Source organism: Ochlerotatus camptorhynchus, unplaced genomic scaffold (genome assembly GCF_037179485.1).
Source record: "Ochlerotatus camptorhynchus isolate MF236.1 unplaced genomic scaffold, CSIRO-AGI_Acam_v1.1 ptg000392l, whole genome shotgun sequence".
Taxonomy (NCBI): Eukaryota; Metazoa; Arthropoda; class Insecta; order Diptera; family Culicidae; genus Ochlerotatus; species Ochlerotatus camptorhynchus.
The window spans coordinates 515,487-534,351 of NW_027040879.1; the positions used below are offsets into that span (position 1 = coordinate 515,487).

At 40.2% G+C, this 18,865-nt stretch overlaps 1 protein-coding gene across 1 annotated transcript in view; it reads left to right on the forward strand.

Annotated features, from left to right (window-relative positions):
* LOC135710604 (uncharacterized) overlaps window positions 1–18,865 on the forward strand; it is a 297,590-nt gene that overhangs the window by 237,632 nt on the left and 41,093 nt on the right. Inside the window, exon 3 of the mRNA XM_065233225.1 lies at window positions 7,536–8,332. Within this exon, the coding sequence (XP_065089297.1) occupies window positions 7,536–8,332 (797 nt within the window). The remainder of the gene's footprint in view (window positions 1–7,535; window positions 8,333–18,865) is intronic.

An 18,865-nucleotide genomic window follows, 5' to 3' on the forward strand; every position in this document is an offset into this window, starting at 1 on the left:
TTTTGAGCTATCTCGTTTGGAGCAGCCCGGATGTATTGTTGCTGCCGAGAGCCTCATCAGAACCGGACGACGAGAATCCCTGGCTGGAGGGCTTGCTGCAAAATCTAATTTGTTATATACGTGTAACTTTATGGCTTGGAAAAATTGTATTATTTTTATGGGCTGGAACGGGCTCACCAGGGGGCGGTGGCTTCGATCCAAACCGAACCGGTATTATTACCGCTGCACAGTTGGAGCTGTTTGATGCAGACGGCGATGGGGGATGTGCTGATGATTTGCTACTGCTGATGATTTTGGGCTGTTTACACACGGTCAGTTTGCTCCACTCTATGGAGTGAATCATCAAATATTGCTCAAATTGACTTTGTATTTCCGTTTGTCATCGTTATGCCGTCTAATGGCTGATGTATTGACTGTGCTGTGGAGAACCTATTGCTGGGGGTGTGTCGATAAATGATGGCAATCCGGAGGGTGAATTGTATTCGATTATCACGATTTGTTGCATATCATGGTCATTTTCTGGTCGTTTGGCAGCGTGGATTGGATATGCGGCTTTTGCGCAATAAATTGACGTTGTCAGTGTCAACAGACCGAAACTACCAAACGTTGTTAGCGCCGTATTAATGGAGTGTACGAAAGGCGAAAAGATTTTATTTTAACATTCAACTAAGAAAACTTGTTCCTGCACGCTATTCTGAATCTACCCAGTGACTCGATAGAGGGCACCCATTCTTTTATCCAGTAAGGAGTTGTCAAAATCTGGGTAAACTAGTTTTGTTCTCATGAGAAGAATCTACCCAGATTCTGGGTTAATAGTTCAAATCGAAATTTTCCCAAAGTTAAAAATGGCGCAGGTATGAAAGGGAGATTGTTGCGCTGTCAGTGAAACTTTTAATGCTCAAAATATATAAATCTGATGCTAAAAAATGTACAGATGTGGAACTGCTTGCATGGCGAAGATAGTAAGTATATTGTTAGTTTCTAGACTTTGAACATTCTCCTAGTTCTAGGTTATCGAGATATTCGAGGAAATATTCTGTGACGCTTTTCTCGATGCCAAATGTTTAATGTAGTTCTTAATGTATAGATCTCATTTAATATAAAATCTCAATAATTGGTTAGCATTTGTAACGGCATCGTTTTTTTTTTGTATTTCAATGTCGTATTACGTATTTTATATTTTTCCGACAATACGACACCTACAATCAATAACAGGCTAGAGGAGCTAGTCGGGTGAGGTTATGTTTGATAGAGCTACTGCAGCGGTCATAGAGCATCAGCATTAGCATTATTGACCGCCCACGGTTGCTACTCTGTTATTACCAGATCAGCTGCAATTACATAGAGAACCAACAGATGATGTTTGGGACTAACATTCATCCTCAATGTGTAAAAACTGAAGATCTAATATTTAGCAATACCAGCGCCGGCCGTGTCCGAATGCAGGTCCAATAGGGAATGGGAAGGAATGTGTTGACGTGATACTCGCTGTGAAGGAAACCGAGAAATCCTCTGCGCTTCCACGAGAAATCACTGGGATGTTGGATGAGGGGAAAGGTTTGCAGCAGCAAGGATCGTTTTTAGTAAACTAATGCTGATTGTAGTGATTTATAATAGGTACACAAACACAAAAAAACACGCATACTCACGCACACACACGCACTCGTGAGTATAAAAAGATTATAAAATGATATTCAATTGAACTTTAACTTAACTTTAACTTAACTTTAACATAACTTCAACTTACCTTCAACTTAACTTTCACTTAACTTTAACTTAACTTTAACTTAACTTTAACTTAACTTTAACTTAACTTTAACTTAACTTTAACTTAACTTTAACTTAACTTTAACTTAACTTTAACTTAACTTTAACTTAACTTTATCTTAACTTTAACTTAACTTTAACTTAACTTTAACTTAACTTTAACTTAACTTTAACTTAACTTTAACTTAACTTTAACTTAACTTTAACTTAACTTTAACTTAACTTTAACTTAACTTTAACTTAACTTTAACTTAACTTTAACTTAACTTTAACTTAACTTTAACTTAACTTTAACTTAACTTTAACTTAACTTTAACTTAACTTTAACTTAACTTTAACTTAACTTTAACTTAACTTTAACTTAACTTTAACTTAACTTTAACTTAACTTTAACTTAACTTTAACTTAACTTTAACTTAACTTTAACTTAACTTTAACTTAACTTTAACTTAACTTTAACTTAACTTTAACTTAACGTTAACTTAACTTTAACTTAACTTTAACTTAACTTTAACTTAACTTTAACTCAACTTTAACTTAACTTTAACTTAACTTTAACTTAACTTTAACTTAACTTTAACTTAACTTTAATTTCTGTAGGCTAGTTCATCTCTTAGCTGAAAAAGTGAATATTTATAGTATAAATGCAAAATTCAATAATATAAATAAAATATTATAATATAAACCTAGAGGTGTTTCATCATCGAAGAGCTGAAAGCAAACTTAAATAATTAAAATCCATACATCCCGCATGAATGAAAAAAGTGTATTATTATTAAGTAAATCTAATGATGTCATATATCCAAATATTCAACGATCTGAAAATAACTTATCTTATTTAAAGCAATGGATCTAACTTGAGTGAAGGCTGAGAAAAACTAATCATTACGTTATAAATCCAAAGATGTTCCGTCATCAACGAACTCAAAAGATGTTTCCTCATTGAAGAGCTGAAAATCTTTACAGTAAACTCGCCTCAACTCGATATAAACTTATTGCACCACAGTAAAACTTAATTGCATGGTTACTGATAACAATGAAAATATGCATAACATAAAAATAATAAAATTATAATATTTGAACTTTTGCTTCTCATGAATAATATCAGCATTTCGACGACCTGGACAGCTGAACTGAGGTAGCAGCTGAAATCTGCAAAATATCAAGGTTGATAGAGCTACTGCAGCGGTCATTATAATCTATTTTCTATTAAAATGGGTCAAGTTTACCCTTTTATCAAATTTCAACATCTGAGTAACCGTTATCCAGTTTCTGTCGCAGGTACGTTTACCCAGATTTAGGTAAATGCATGTTTACCCATTTTTGGGTAGGTTCAGTTTTTACCGATCTGGGTGGATGCTACCCAAATTTGGGTAGTTTTGAAATAGCGTGTGGGCTCATGCAATCATCTTTGACTCTGCGCATTTAATTTGCTTTCAAGGACGTAGCCAGGTTTCGACATAGGGTGAGGGGGCAACATTTGTTTGATGATGGAGGGTTAGGTTTGATGCCAATAGGCTGAACGCAATTAGGTCGAATGCTTTTATGAGGACTGTGATGAGGCCGAAGAGGTCACAAGGTCAATTGAGTAATTTAACTGAAGTTAAAACTTATGTTAAACTACATAAGTATCTTTCAAATTTCAAAGGTGTCCAGAAAATCCTGATTAGTAGTTTTCTGATTTATTACTGAGTTTCTAATTTTGAATCATTCCTGATAGAGCGATATGTATGTGTTTGTGTTTGTATTCAATTTAACCTCCAATGGCCGGCAGTGGTATTATGGAAGAAAACTGCTTGTAATAATCCTTGAGGTTACTATTTAAAGCAGCTTTACTCCGGGAGTAAGAATATGATAGCTTTACTGCAGATTCTGCAGCCCATTTCAGAATGCCTGGTAATTCACGTCAATTCCGAGATCACTTTCGCGTACTATAAGCCCCGCATATAAACAATACCATTATCAAGTGGACTATGGCAATGCCAACTCGCTTCCAGATTCAAAAACATGATGTTTTCAAATCCTGCGTGTGTTTAGTAATAGTGGAACAGCATTTTTGATTAACTTACAATAAGATTGATCTCACCGAACTCTCCGCCACCGGTCAATCACTGGAAATTTCTTCAATGTGAATTGATATATAATAATAAATAAATTTTATGGCTATCCCCTACAAACAATCGCCTATTGAAGAAACGACTTCTTGCCAATTTCATTCAACTACATACTTAATAATACTTGTACAATTTTTAATAATAACTTCTGTTCAGGCTTTGTTCACACAAAACTGGAAAATTTATTCAACCACAACATGGTGTTGATTAAGGTATGCCGAGAAGCTTTTATTCGACTTCCATGAGTTGTAACAGAGCTTATTCGATCAAATGTTTTATTGTTTTTCGCGTTTATTGGACATCTTTGTTCCTTAAACAGCGATGATGTATACGCTTGATTATCATGTGAAGTAAAGTTTTGATTTGGCATTATTATACATTTATTAAACGATTATTCGACTGCAGGAAAATTAGCCCGAAAATAAAGAACGGTGGAGACAGACAGAGTTGTCTTTCGCTTTATGGATTGTTTTCCTATTTGTGATGAAGCACGCATCACATAGATACTAGAAAATTTATTGCATACATATGCATGTCCGTTGCATGGGTTTCGAACCATGTACCCTCCGATCACCAGCCACTTGCCTTGCCATGTGAGCTATCCTAGAATACATCACGTGGACTGCTCAATATTCAATAAAAGCTTGCTAGCTGCCTATCAGCACTCCCGATCGCAAATCTAGCTCCATCAAGGTCCAGTGGGAATCATTAATTCATTCATCGTTGTTTAACATGAGACAAATTCTACCTCTTCACCTCTCTAATTTCGAAGGAAAGGATGCTGGGCTATTTATTTCATTTTCATTTTCATTTTACAGCTTTTGGTGGGGCAATGGGAGCGCAAGTCAATCCAAAGCCGAGGATAAAGGAAGTGTAATGGCTGAATAGTCTATGCGGACCACTTGAACGCCATGGGAAAAGGAAGGGATTGAAGAGGTCGGTTATTGCGGGGTTTTGAGGAAATGACATTATTGCGGGGTTTTGAGGAAATTTCACATGAGGCTATGAAAAGGCTAGTTGCCTCCGTAAGCGGACTCCCCGCATCCTAAATCCTTTTCTAATCTACCTAATGTCATTAGGCTGTCTAAATTTTCGTTTGATGATTATCACATCTCATTAGCCAAATTTAATAATTAATTTAAATCTCAAATCTACCCAATCAACCATAACCCATGCCAAGCACTTGCACTTGTGCATGCTATCCAAAATTTAACGTGTTTCAAGTTGTTTTTGACTTTGACTTATATTAATTATATATAAGCTCGTCCCAGGTGACACCTTCAAGTGACTAAAATACTTCACTTTGAAGTTAGTTTCCTAGCTGATTTTTAAATTATATAGGGTATATGCTCGAACTACGCTCACACGTTTCCACTATGTCGTCCCACAAAATTACGTATGGGTAAGTCACAATAGATGCAATTAATTGGAAGAAGCTAGGTAGGAAACTGGTTTCTGCAGATACTACTCTCAAACGGTCGACCAAATGCTGGCTGGGCTGGGGCAAGTAGCACTGAAACAGGAGGATAATAAGACTGGGACACAATGACTGGAAATTGTATATTCATCTCTTACTTCACGGAAGGGTTGTCTACAAAAATGCACAAATGCACACAATGATTTACTGAAAATTTCAGCTGATTTCATGGTACTTATTGACCTTTCTGAAGCAGCTTTTCCAATGATATATGGTACAATTACACTTCGAAATGGTGCAAAGCGGTGCATGCTAAGAAGCATTTTCAAATGCTTAATGTACAGTTTTCTCTATTTTAGCGAGCGTACTTTAAATATTTACCGAGCATTTTAAGATTTTTAACGTATTTTGATCAATCATTTAACGAGCAACCCAATCCATTTAAAGGAGATTTTTTTACTTATTGAGGAACATCGTCATTGTTTAATGATTCATTTACCTTTTTACCCGACAATTTCAATGTCTAAAATTGCAATTCCGTATATAGAGCTTCTACTTAGTAACCTCTGTCCATTGCATTTAATACGAAGTCCACAAATTCCAAAAGGTTTGTGGTGGTTGAACGGCCTTTAAAAAAGCCGTGTTGTGCACTAGTTATTCTTTGTTTTATTTGGCAAAAAACGTTTTTATTTATAATTGATTCGAAGAGTTTTTGAATGCACGAAATGATAGCAATCCCACGATAATTTCAAATATCGGATTTTTTACCAGATTTATGTATGGGTCCAAATCTCGTAGGCCATTCCAAATATCATGAACCTAAATGTTACACTGAAAATAAAATTTCGTTTATACAACGAAATCGCTCGTTTGTTCTACGAATTTATTCGTTGTTTTCTGCAACGAAATGGATTTGTACATTGTATGAAGCTAGTTTCGTTAGAACTGCCACACTCGCTATCGCTACACCCAACCAGCGGTCCACAAGTGTTGGTTGTGGAAACCGAAAAATGTGGAGTGTGTTAGTGAGGATGGGTAAAAATAACTTCATCATTGGAAGGAATAAATGACAAAAAAATAAAATTAGGCTTCAGACCGGACACGACTCATGAACCTTGCGATCGTAAGATCTGTGCTATATCCATTACTCTATCTGTGCTATAAGAAGAGGTAAAACTAAAGGCAAATAAGAAGCGCTCATGGAGCGGTACTTCGATTTCTCTTGCTTTTTCTGTTGCTTGCATGTATTTTTTTCTCTAACATAAAACCACCGCGATGATTTATTGTGGTAGCTTGCATGTATTGGTCAAACCGACAATATTTCTAAAAAATAAAATATCCCATCTCATACACACAATCAGCACTTTAGGCGACAATAAGCGCAGTTGTTGGTTTGATTGTACGAAGATGTATTTGTATATTATACGAATAAGGCGTAATATTGACATTGCGCCAGATGACAGGAAAAACGAATGTTTCGTACCATTTATGAAAGATGTGTTGTGTGTACGATATTCATTTTACGAAACGGTTTTCAGAGAACTAACGAAAATACATTTTCAGTGTATTAACGCCAACAGTAGTTGAAAAGTCAGGAAAATAAGAAAAATATTCATAATCATGATCATTATCTGAAAATTTCGTGTATGTTTCTTGAAAAAAAGTGGCGAAAAGATTACATATATCATTCGAATTATTACCTTCCTTTTCATCCAATGTCATCTTTGATTTGAATTAGCATTTTTGTAGTAGAACACATTTTCATACTCACAGTCGTTGGGGTGTTGACTATCATGAACAAATATGGAATACTCGATTGCTGTGAGAAATGCTTCATTCTTCCATAAAGGAGAAATATATTCACTAACACAAAAATCTTCATGTATATTCGTTAACAAGAAATCTAGGAAACAATTCTGTTGGTTTCTTACATGGTATATTTGGTTTGGTTTAATTTGGTTTAATATTTGATATGCTGAGCTATCAAGTTGTAAGGTCCCACTTACCCACCCCGATATAATCCAAACTAAAATATTTATTTATTTATCAATGCAACAGCCCAGGAGAAAATATTGGCAACCACTTTTGAGCTCAAGTTCTTCGACCAAATAGAAAAAAAATAACTAATCTAATTAACTTTAGTAAGCTAATTTGTGAAATCCAGCAGCTTTCCGACACCATTCATATTCCAACATACTTTCGATATTAAATTCCACCCTTTCATCTTTTCATTACAGGACTGATGGTATCAACGACGCCAGCAACATTGAACATCAGCACCACAGCCAGTGGTACCAGCAGCAGTTCCATCGCTTCATTCAGCACAAACCCTTTTTATACCGAAAGACCCACCACCGGCACCAGTACAATTTCCACCGAAGGTGTCCACTCCCAGCAGCAGGACCAAGCTCCAAGGTTCGAGGCGCTAGTCCAACCGGCACCAGCGTCACTGCGGGGCCACGATGATGGCACCGTGCCAGATTCGTCCGATACCACTGTTACGGATCCTTTGCTGCTGCTGGGAGGATTCCGGTTTCCCGAGCAACTGCTCCCCGAACCGCTGGTTAGCAGTGACAGTGGCAAGGCAGGTGTTAATCCTATCAGTAAAGGTGAAAATGTACTGTTACGAACTAGCCCACTGGTGGCCGACGTCGTCAGTCCACGGGAAATATCCCATGTGTCCCTCATGGGATCAAAATCCAATCTAGTTAATTTAGGTGTAAGCAGCAGCAGTGGTAGCAGTAGTAAGATTAAAAGTGCTAATTTAAGTGTAGGTGATAAGGTCAGCGTCGAAAAGTCCCCCACTGGCCGGGCAAATAGTGTGAGAAGTAGCGGCGGCAGTGGAAAGGCTGTCCCCAAGGGCACCTCATTGGAAACGGAGTCCCCGGCAAATCGGGTCGAAGGTGAATTCCGCGAAGTCGATGGCAACTTTAGTAAGATGTTCTTCGAAACGGACAACCTTACGACGATATCGTCCCAGGTGGGATCCATTGCCGTGCTGCCGTGCGTGGTGCGGAACATCGGCAAAGGGGTGGTAAGTAGAATGTTTAAGTACAACTGTTTGTGTGGGAATTAACGGTTTCCTTCCCAGAAGGTCTTTTATTACTTTGAGATACAAAAATGTGTTTTTTTTAAGTGCCAGAACGATAGATTTTCTATATAGTCGAATACTAAGGAATCCATCAAAAGTTTTCTTTTAAAATCAAAAGTATTTTAATCGTTTCCAATAGCTAATCAGATGAATTCTCAAGAATATATATATGGACGTGAATAATGAGCACACGGAGAAGCTTGACCTTTGCCTAACGTCTAAATTTGCATAGATTTCAAAATTAAATGAGCTCTTAAAACATAATTTCTCATAACATTTTCTCACTCAAATGATGTAATTTTCAACCAATGCGGGTATACCGATGGTTCCTGATGCAAAATTTAAAATTTTCGCTCCACAATACTTAAACGATTCCAAATCGGATCCTGACTAACCTCTCAAAATTTGAACCCATTTGGTGAGAAACTGAGATGGCACAAATCATTTGAAGTTTTACTATGGGACTACTAAGGGATTACTATGGTAAAACCAAGATTTTTGTTCATGTCAATCTAATAATTCACCATATCAGTCTGCTTCAAAAGCTTTCAACTGTACTTGTAGGAAATTTTCCCAGCTACAACTTTGCTCAAGACCACTTTTTGATTAAATGCAAGGATCGCAAGTTATCAATGGTTCAATACACTGATGATCATGCTCAATCAACTGCTCAGCAGGCAACATTGGTGTTTCTGGGGCGTTGAATAGGACACAACAATCATGGCTACTATGTCACACTGCGAAATACAGTGTTGCCTACAGAGCAGCTGCTTGATCATGTCATAAGTTTACCAATCTCTTAAATAATTAATAACTTTTTCCTATCTCGATTTACATAGAAACGATCTTGAGCAAAGTTGTAACTAAGAAAATTTTCAATAAGAATGGCTATCGAACTGTTTCGTAGCTCAATATGGAAAAAGACTAGAAGGCAATGAACAAAAGTTGAGATTTCCCATAGTAATTTCCATGTAAACTTCAAATGGCTTGTGCGAAGTCTGTTTCTAACCAAATGAGTTGTAACTTTGGGAGGCTAATCAGGACTAGACCTGTGCGCCGATCAAAAAAATATCGGCGGCGGCGTGATATGTTGTTTTCTGCCGGCGGCGGCGGCGTGGTGGCGTCACGCCGTTTGCTTTCGGCGGCGGCGGCGTGGCGGCGTTAGATAACAAATAAGTTAGATTTTTGATTTTAATGATAATAGGAACCACCCTAGAATTCATTGTCATAAAAACGAGGGCATAACTATAAGAAGCAACTTTGTACAAGAAACTTTTAGTCTAAAGTTTCAATTTCAGGCTCAAAACATATCATTCCACCTAAATCTGCATTCTGGACCACTGTGCATTGGCCATCTAGGAAATGAAATTATAACTTGTCGTGTGACACATCCAACTGCCTGATTTTACAATTATCGGTTGGTAATGGCCCTATTGACGGTCACAATAACCCTCTTTGGGAATGTATAAGTACCATCCGTCATGTGACATAACATCATGGTTCTTCAAAACTCGGCGAGTAATGGCAAGAGCAGTTTTACGTCAAATGACGAATCGGAAAAATGAGACCATCTCCGATTTGTATAAAACTTTGCACAGTTGTGTATTAGAGGCAATAATTCACATTGTCACTTAAAAACTACAATTTTGGATGTTGTTTTTTTTTTTTTTAAAGTGTCTTTGTAATTTTTCAATAAATTATAGCACCGCAACGTCACTTCTGATCTGATTCTCCAGACGTTATTTTAATCAGAAGTAACGTTTTAGTACTTCAATTGATTGAAAAATGTCAAAGTCGCCATTTTGAGAACATTTACAATATCCAAAATGGCCGAATGTTTGCACAAATGTGAATGATTGCCCATAACACATAATTATGCGAAGTTTCATGCAAATCAGAAAAGGTCGAGTCTTAAATTGTTATTTCTGTATCCTATTTGGCCTGAAACTGGTCTTTTTTTTAGATGCCAGGGTTACATTGGCCATCACAGACATATAGTTATAACAGTCGCGTTGTGAGTGGGTTATAAAAATATTTATTTCACAATTTGTTACATCAAATCACTAAAGTTAAATCAAAACTGAACTAAAGGGTGATACGGTCAAAATTTGGTCAATATCAACTTGACGTATTTCTTTCAATTTTGCATTTAAAAAAACCTGAACACCCCTCATTTTGAAGGTGTGTGTGTGTAGAATGTTGCTCCTATTTTGATTTTGGAATTCACTCTTCAGTTGTCAAAATGCCGTCCAAGCAAGAAGAGCAGCGTATCAAAATTTTGCTCGCGCATCGTGAAAATCCGAGCTACTCGCACGCAAAGTTGGCAAAATCGCTAAAAGTTGCCAAATCAACCGTTACAAATGTAATTAAAGTGTTTGGGGAACGTTTGTCGACAGCCAGGAAGTCTGGATCGGGGGGAAATCGAAAACCGGAAGCCGCTGAGACGACAAAGAGAGTTGCCGGTAGTTTCAAGCGAAACCCTAACCTCTCTCTCCGAGATGCCGCAAATAAGCTGGGTGTATCGTCTACAACCGTGCATCGAGCCAAAAAACGAGCCGGACTATCGACTTACAAGAAGGTAGTGACTCCAAATCGCGATGATAAACAAAATACGACGGCCAAAGCGCGATCCCGGAGGCTGTACACGACGATGCTGACGAAGTTTGACTGCGTGGTAATGGACGACGAAACCTACGTCAAAGCCGACTACAAGCAGCTTCCGGGACAGGAGTTTTATACGGCAAAAGGAAGGGGAAAGGTAGCAGATGTTTTCAAGCACATGAAACTGTCAAAGTTCGCAAAGAAATATCTGGTTTGGCAAGCCATCTGTACCTGTGGCTTGAAAAGCAGCATTTTCATAGCTTCCGGGACTGTCAACCAAGAAATTTACGTGAAAGAGTGTTGGAATAAACGTCTGCTGCCTTTCCTGAAGAAACACGGTTGTTCCGTACTGTTTTGGCCGGATTTGGCATCTTGCCATTACGGTAAAAAGGCCATGGAGTGGTACGCCGCCAACAACGTGCAGGTGGTTTCCAAGGACAAGAACCCTCCCAACACGCCAGAGCTCCGCCCAATTGAGAAATACTGGGCTATTGTCAAGCGGAACCTAAAGAAGACCAAAAAACTGCTAAGCGCGAGCAGCAGTTCAAGGCAAACTGGCTTTCTGCGGCGAAGAAGGTGGGCAAGGTGGCTGTACAAAATCTGATGGCAGGGGTCAAGCGTAAGGCCCGGCAATTCGGATTTGGAAAAGCGGAAGCCTAACTGAATATTTTTCCTGAATTTTATACTAATTGAACTTGAAAAAGAAATTTAATTTGATTTTTTAAATAAACGATTTCACCGATTTACACGCGTTTTCCCTTGACCAAATTTTGACCGTATCACCCTTTATTCACTTAGAATTCTAACTAACAACTGCGTCTAGTCAACCGGAGATTAGCGAGATTCCTTGAGGGGAACAACCTACTAGACCACCGATAGTACATGAGGCACTCCGTAAGGACCAGCACGTCGAGGTGGCCTCCCTGGATCTGGCCAAAGCTTACAACAGAGCCTGGACACACCAAGTACTACAGCAGCTAGCCAGATGGGGCCTCGGAGGAAATATCCTCTACTTTTTAAAGAATTTCCTGCAGGACAGAACCTTCCAGGTGACCGTCGGGAACCACCGCTCCAGCACCAGACGGGAAGAGACCGGGGTTCCCCAGGGTTCCGTAATTGCAGTGACCATCTTCCTGGTGGCAATGAACGGAATCTTTATGGGGCTCCCCAAGGAGATTTACATTCTCGTCTATGCGGACGACATTTTGCTACTGATCATAGGGAAGACCCTGAAGGCCATGAGGATAAAGCTCCAAGCTGCGGTCTCCGCTGTTGGCCGATGGGTCGCTAGGACCGACTTTGAGATATCTGCTGAAAAGAGCTCAATCTCCAACGTCTGCCACCTTGGCCACCGACCACTTCCAACACCAATCAAAATTAACAGCCACACTATCCCTAGAAAGAAGACCATATCCTCGGGGTCACGATTGACCGGAACTTTCGGTTCGGCACCCACCTTAATGATGTCAAGACTAATTGTCAAACACGATTGAACATCCTCCGCTCCCTCTCCATGCAGCATAAAACGAGCAACAGGGCCATCAATACCGCCAGAGCCGACTGACCTACGGAATTGAGCTCCTCTGTGCGTCCAGCGATTCGGTCGTCACCCGACTAGCACCGATATATAACCAGGCAACACGAATTGCGGCTGGACTTCTGCCCTCAACACCAGCCGATACCGCCTGTATTGAAATCGGAGTGCTCCTTTTCCGATATTACACTGCGGAAACAATCTGTACCAGAGCCGTGGGCCTCGACGAAAAATTAAGCGGAGACGGAGAATTCTATCTCCTCACAGAAGGGAAATGAATCCTCCAGGAAATCGCTCACCAGGAGCTCCCCCGGTAGCTCAGCTCCACTGGAACGGAGCCAGAGAGTGGGATTCTTCCCCCATCCGAGTAGACAAATCCATGGTCAAGCAGTTCCGAGCAGGAGACAACTCTACGGCAATGAGATCCTGCCTCACCGAATTATTACAAACACGGTACCACAACTATGAACTCCGTTTCACCGACGGCTCCAAGGCAGGAGGCAGGGTCGGCTTTGGAGTAACTGATGGACAGACCTCACACTTCTGGAGACTCCCCGATCAATGCTCGGTCTTCTCGGCCGAGACTGCAGCCCTCCATTACGCAGCTTCCCTACCATCCTCCTCTCCGCTATGTGTACTAACCGACTCTGCTAGTGCCCTCGCGGCACTGGAATCCGCCACCGCCCGCCACCCCTGGATTCAGGCCATACAAAACCACAGCCCCTCTGGCACCACTTTCATGTGGATACCGGGACACTGCGGAATTGCCGGAAACACAGAGGCAGACCACCTCGCTGCCATTGGACGAAATGGCCGAGTCGTCAACACTTCGGTCCCCAGACAGGACTTGAAAAGTTGGATCAAGTCAACCCTCAGGACGGCATGGGACCGCGAATGGTTCGCCAGGAGAGACCTCTTCATCCGGAAGACCAAAGGGGTAACCCTTCCCTGGACGGATGTCCCAAGGTTTAACGACCAGAGATTCCTTTCCTGGTTAAGAACCGGCCACACCCGCATCACCCACAACATGGGGAGCAGCAGTGGCAGAAACTTCCACCAAAGATGCAACACCTGCAGAACAATAATGACGGTCGAGCACATTCTAATAAACTGCCCTTGTTTCCACGGACCACGAGAACTTTACGGGATCCCGGGCAGCATCCGAGACGCCCTTCAGAACGACCCGGTAGCAGAGGCTCAACTGATATGTTTCGCGAAGGAGGCTGGAATCTACAAGAGGGTTTAACCGATATATATTATGACAGTAGGCCCGGCATTCCCTGCCGGTAGCGGGTGCCAGGTCTCTCCTGGCAGCTACTACCGGTGGGGCTCTGCTGGGGTTCTAAAAAAAAACAGAAAACACAAAAGATGACAGCAACATTGGACAGTAAGGCAAAATAAGTTCCCCTCTGGAACCACAACCACCATTCAACTCCGCAAAATAAAAACTCTGTACCTTCTCTCCCTTTGGGATACCCCCTTCTGGGGTGTCCGGAGACGAACCAGCCCAGGGCTGAAAGTCTCCTTAATAAAGATATATAAAAAAAAACTAACAACTGACTGCATTCTTTCCTACTGGTCATACTTCCCAAGGAACAATTTTAGTTTTAATGAAGTTTTATAGCAGTTGATTTAACCAAATTATAAAACATTTACTGACAACCACATTGCTTTAACAACCTCCTGAGAACCTCTATAGAGCCATGTCATGGCCAATTGGCCCAGTTATATTGCAATCATTAAAACTTGATATGCGAACTACCTTAGGAGAATAGGTTTTATGTCAGTTTTATCACACTCTACACGTGGTTGTTAAAAATGAAAACATAAAACCTCGTCCAGGTCAGAAAGTTTTAACAACCTTCTAATGACTACCATAAAACTATATTACAACCGCATAAATCGCTACTGAAGAAGTTGATAAAACATGATACGCAAAACATGTTGACAACCTTGAAGGTTTTAAGTTGGGATTTTTGGATGATAGTTAATATTGAGAAATATTTAATTGTGGTTTTATTCTTTCAATATTTGATGTGAAATCATGATCCTTGTCAGTTGGTAATAATAGCTGATATTATTGTATATTAAAAATAAGACGACTTTATTACAATTTTAAACCAATCTGTATATGCTTCACAGCATGCCGTGCAATATTTATGGTGATAATTATACAAAATAGGAGCATAAATTTAGTGCGCCATACGAATACTAAAATATAGGGATAATTTTAATTTGTCTGCATTATCACCATGCATTAAAGAGTCATTAAAATATTATCTGTGTGACATACTGTGTGAAATTTGTTCATACGGCGACATTTTTTTCGTTATAACTTGCTACTCCTTAAAAATACCTTAATAAAACATATTCTCTTAGATTGGAATTCTGTAGGATAACATAAACCTAATGGTTGTATCTTAGCATTTCGTAGTCCAAATTGAGAGCGTTAAGTTATATTTAGGCTCTATAACTAGCTTGCTGGTTTAATTCGGTACAGCGGATCAAAACAAAACATAAACCATGGCAGCCTGTCAAAAAGTCAACATTCCAAGCGATCCTCCTATTTTGTCTTGTAATCAAGATGTAAAAAATGCTTAATGGGTCCAATAAAAGCTTTTTCAATACAAGGTTTAAAACCGTGGCCATCTCCAACCGGATTTAGTGAAACTGTCTGCGTTGTTCGTGGATCTTTCGGAAGTGTATCGGAAAGCCTCTTGTTCAATATTTTTAAGAGCTCCTTCACCGCACTGTGCCTTATGTTATATGAGGGAGCCCATAACTCTAGATCATCCAGGAGTTTCATATTGGCGATCGTCTCATCTGCATCGTGTTCAAAAGCACTGAAGGAGTTTTCATTTCATGTATCTGAATAGATTGTTTTTTTTTTATATTGGTACCAATTTTCGGAGTATTTTTTGTTATTGTTGTAGTATATTTCTTATCTGTGCATCTTAGGCCTCTGATAAAGATGATAGTTGTAATGAGGCTTAAATGAAGGTCTAATACTGCTTCAAGTTTAATCTTGGTCATAAAAAGTATGCCATAAAACATAATTGTATGTTTTGTTATGGTTTTATTCTGCAGTTATAAGTAGTGATACAGAACCACCTTACAGCTACCGTTAAAACTATGAAGTCTGAGTTTTAATTTAGTAATCATAAAACAGTTTTATAGACGACTTGACGGCCTGATTTTATGACAACCACACAAAACCGTAATACAACCACAGGCTGCAAGGGATGCTATGATAAAACAATGATAAAATAAGAATAAATCTTCCAAACATTTAGATTGTTACTTGGGTTATGCCCTAAAGGGTGTCCACGATGAAATTGCCACACACAAAATTGATTCGCAAAATTCGAGTTTTCATCCGATTGCCATCAAATTTTCAGGGATTGAGAAATAACTATTAAACTTCATTTTACCATTTTACTCGTATTTTATTTACAGTCCATACGCAAATGCCCGCACCTTGGCCTTAACCCCGGCCATAAGATTCTGCACAACCTGTGAATCAACCGTTATTTGCATGTAAACCCATACTTTCTTCAGTTCCTCGACTGTCTTCACTACCTTAGGTCGTTTAAGAAGGTGCTGCTTCATAAAATCGCCCAGTACTTCTCGATGGGGCGGAGCTCCGGAGTGTTGGGAGGGTTGAACATTTTCGGCACGAAATTGACCTTATTGTCCGCATACCACTTCAGCATGTCCTTGGAGTAGTGGCATGAAGCCAAATCCGGCCAGAAGATTTTTGGGACGTTGTGGGCCTTCAGGAGAGGAAGCAGCCGCTTCTGGAGGCACTCTTTTATGTACACCTGTCCGTTCATCGTGTCCTGGGTCACGAAAGGTGCACTCCGCTTCCCGGACGTGCAGATGGCTTGCCAAACCAGGAATTTCTTCGCAAATTTGGACATCTTCTGAGTGCGGACATGCTCCGGAACGCTGAACTTATCCTTGGCCGTGAAAAACAGGTTGCCGGGGATCTGTTTGAAGTCGGCCTTAACATATGTTTCGTCGTCAATGATGCAGCATTCAACTTTCGTCAGCATGTTGAGGTACAACTTCCTGGCACGGGTTTTGGCGGACTTGTTCTGCTTCTCGTCGCGATTAGGGGCCTTTTGTACCTTGAACGTTCGAAGCCCAGCCTTAGTTTTGGCCTTCTGGACAAAACTTCGGCTTAGGTGCAGCTTCTTAGCCACATCCCTAACGGAGGCGTTCGGATTTCGGTTGAAGGCCCCAACTACGCGGTTGTGATTTTTGGTGTTGTACGGAATACTTTTTCCTTCACTTCTGGGCTTCCGATCGGTGGTCAACCGTTCCTCGAACCGCTTAATCACTCGCGACACCGTGGAATTCGCGATTCCCAACGTTTTAGCGATGGAACGATGCGAGAGATCCTTGTTCTCGTGATGAATGCGCAAGATTTTTATCACGCACGAGCTGTTCTTTCGACTCCATTTCCGCGAGTTTTGATCACAGGACTTTAAAACTTGCAGGATGTAAATAATGCACTTTGAACTAAATCCACCCAAATTTTCATTAAATTCTACCCAACGGTTAAAAAGTTAGAGCAATTTCATAGTGTGGCAATTTCATCGTGGACGCCCTTTACTTATGCTGATCATGCATTAATTTCTGCTGACGTCCTGTTTCTCGATGAACCTTGCTCGATGCTGTTGCTATCCGATTGTCGCGTGGTGTTTGTCTGTCGCCACGCGGCATGTTAAATTGATGATTCCGTGGTTTCACATGAAAGGGTGTTCCATGATTATATACCGGTGCCGCCGGGAAATTGCCAATTCTCGACAAGAACCAAAACCCGTCGTAAAACATATACAATTTCATGGTTTTCTAAACTCGGAGGGGTAATGCCTTGATTGAGAAGCCACGGTCACATTTAACCATCCTAAAAATTTTCTGGTGTCCCCGGGGAACTGACCAATTCTCAAAAAAAAAAAAAAAATAAAACTCGTCGTGCTACCCGTCAAAGTTCATGATTCCGATGCCCCCGGGAAGGGATCATTTTTCGACAATATTTAAAACGTCGTGCAAAATATTAGAGGGACCGCGGGCACATTGACCATCCTATAAATGTTCCGATACCTTCGAGGAAGTGGCCCATTTTCAAAAAGAATTAAAACTCGCGTACGACACGTCAAACACGGTTTTTTTCAAAACACGACCGGTAATGGCCTTATTGCACGCAGGCAAAAGAACGTAAGAATTCCATAAGAAACACTTATGAAATTAAGCCATAAGAAATGAGTGTGAATTTCATTGATTAGCCTTATGAAAAATAATGTTGACAAAAAATAATAAATCGGAGCAGACTGGAACCGGAAAATAGACGTTGAGGTTAGGGGGCCCGTGTGTTGACCACTCGTCTTTCAACGCTTGGGAAAATGAAATGGTTAAAGGCATATAATAGCTACCTCATGTTAGCCGAAAATCATTCATAAGTCATGCTTATGAAATTCATATATGTTGTTCATAAGTTGAGCCATATGAAATTCTTAGGTCTATTTGCCTCAGTGTGAGAGTCCACGGTATTCCGAGTTTTGAAAAACCATGAAGTTTGATATGCCGCCCCGCAGGTTTTGGTTCTTGTCGAGAATTGTCCACGGCGCCGGTGGTTAAGTGGTTAGCGTGATTACCTCTCACCCCAGCAGGCCTGGGTTAAATCCCAGTCGGCGCCGCCGGAATGTTCTCAGGCATAACATCTCTGATCACGTCTTCCTTCGGAACGGAAGTAAAGCCGTTGGTTGGATCGATAGGTAGGGTCCAGGTATGGGAGCTGCCTCCCTGACGTCGGTAGTATTGGTCCTCAGTAATTTACAGCAATTTACCATCTTATGCAGACCGATGCATGCTATTGAACCAGGACACATGGGAACACAGAAGAAAAATGCAACAAACCTTATTTGTAGCGAAACTTTTAAATGGCGATGTGGACTGCCCTGAACAGCTTTCACAATTAAACTTCCGTGTCCCTCAAAGGATGTTAAGGCAATCATTCTTACTACAACCAAGATTCCATCGGACTGCATATGGATACCATAAGCCAATGTCTGCGATGATTCGGGCATTCTCCGCTGTGGAAGAAGCATTTGAATTCGGAGAAACATCGAACCAATATCGAACCCGATTGAGAAGGCAACTTTTACCAGAACAATCAGCATATCGGGTGGTTATTCTTGTGAAAATGCGTTGAATTTGGTATCAGCAAAGTGGAAAGACAACTTGAAGCGTAGAGAAACGACTCCCTAGTAGCACACTTGTCACTTAACAGTTGTGGTTACTTGTATGCACCTTATTTAAGTCACAATCAAGTTGCA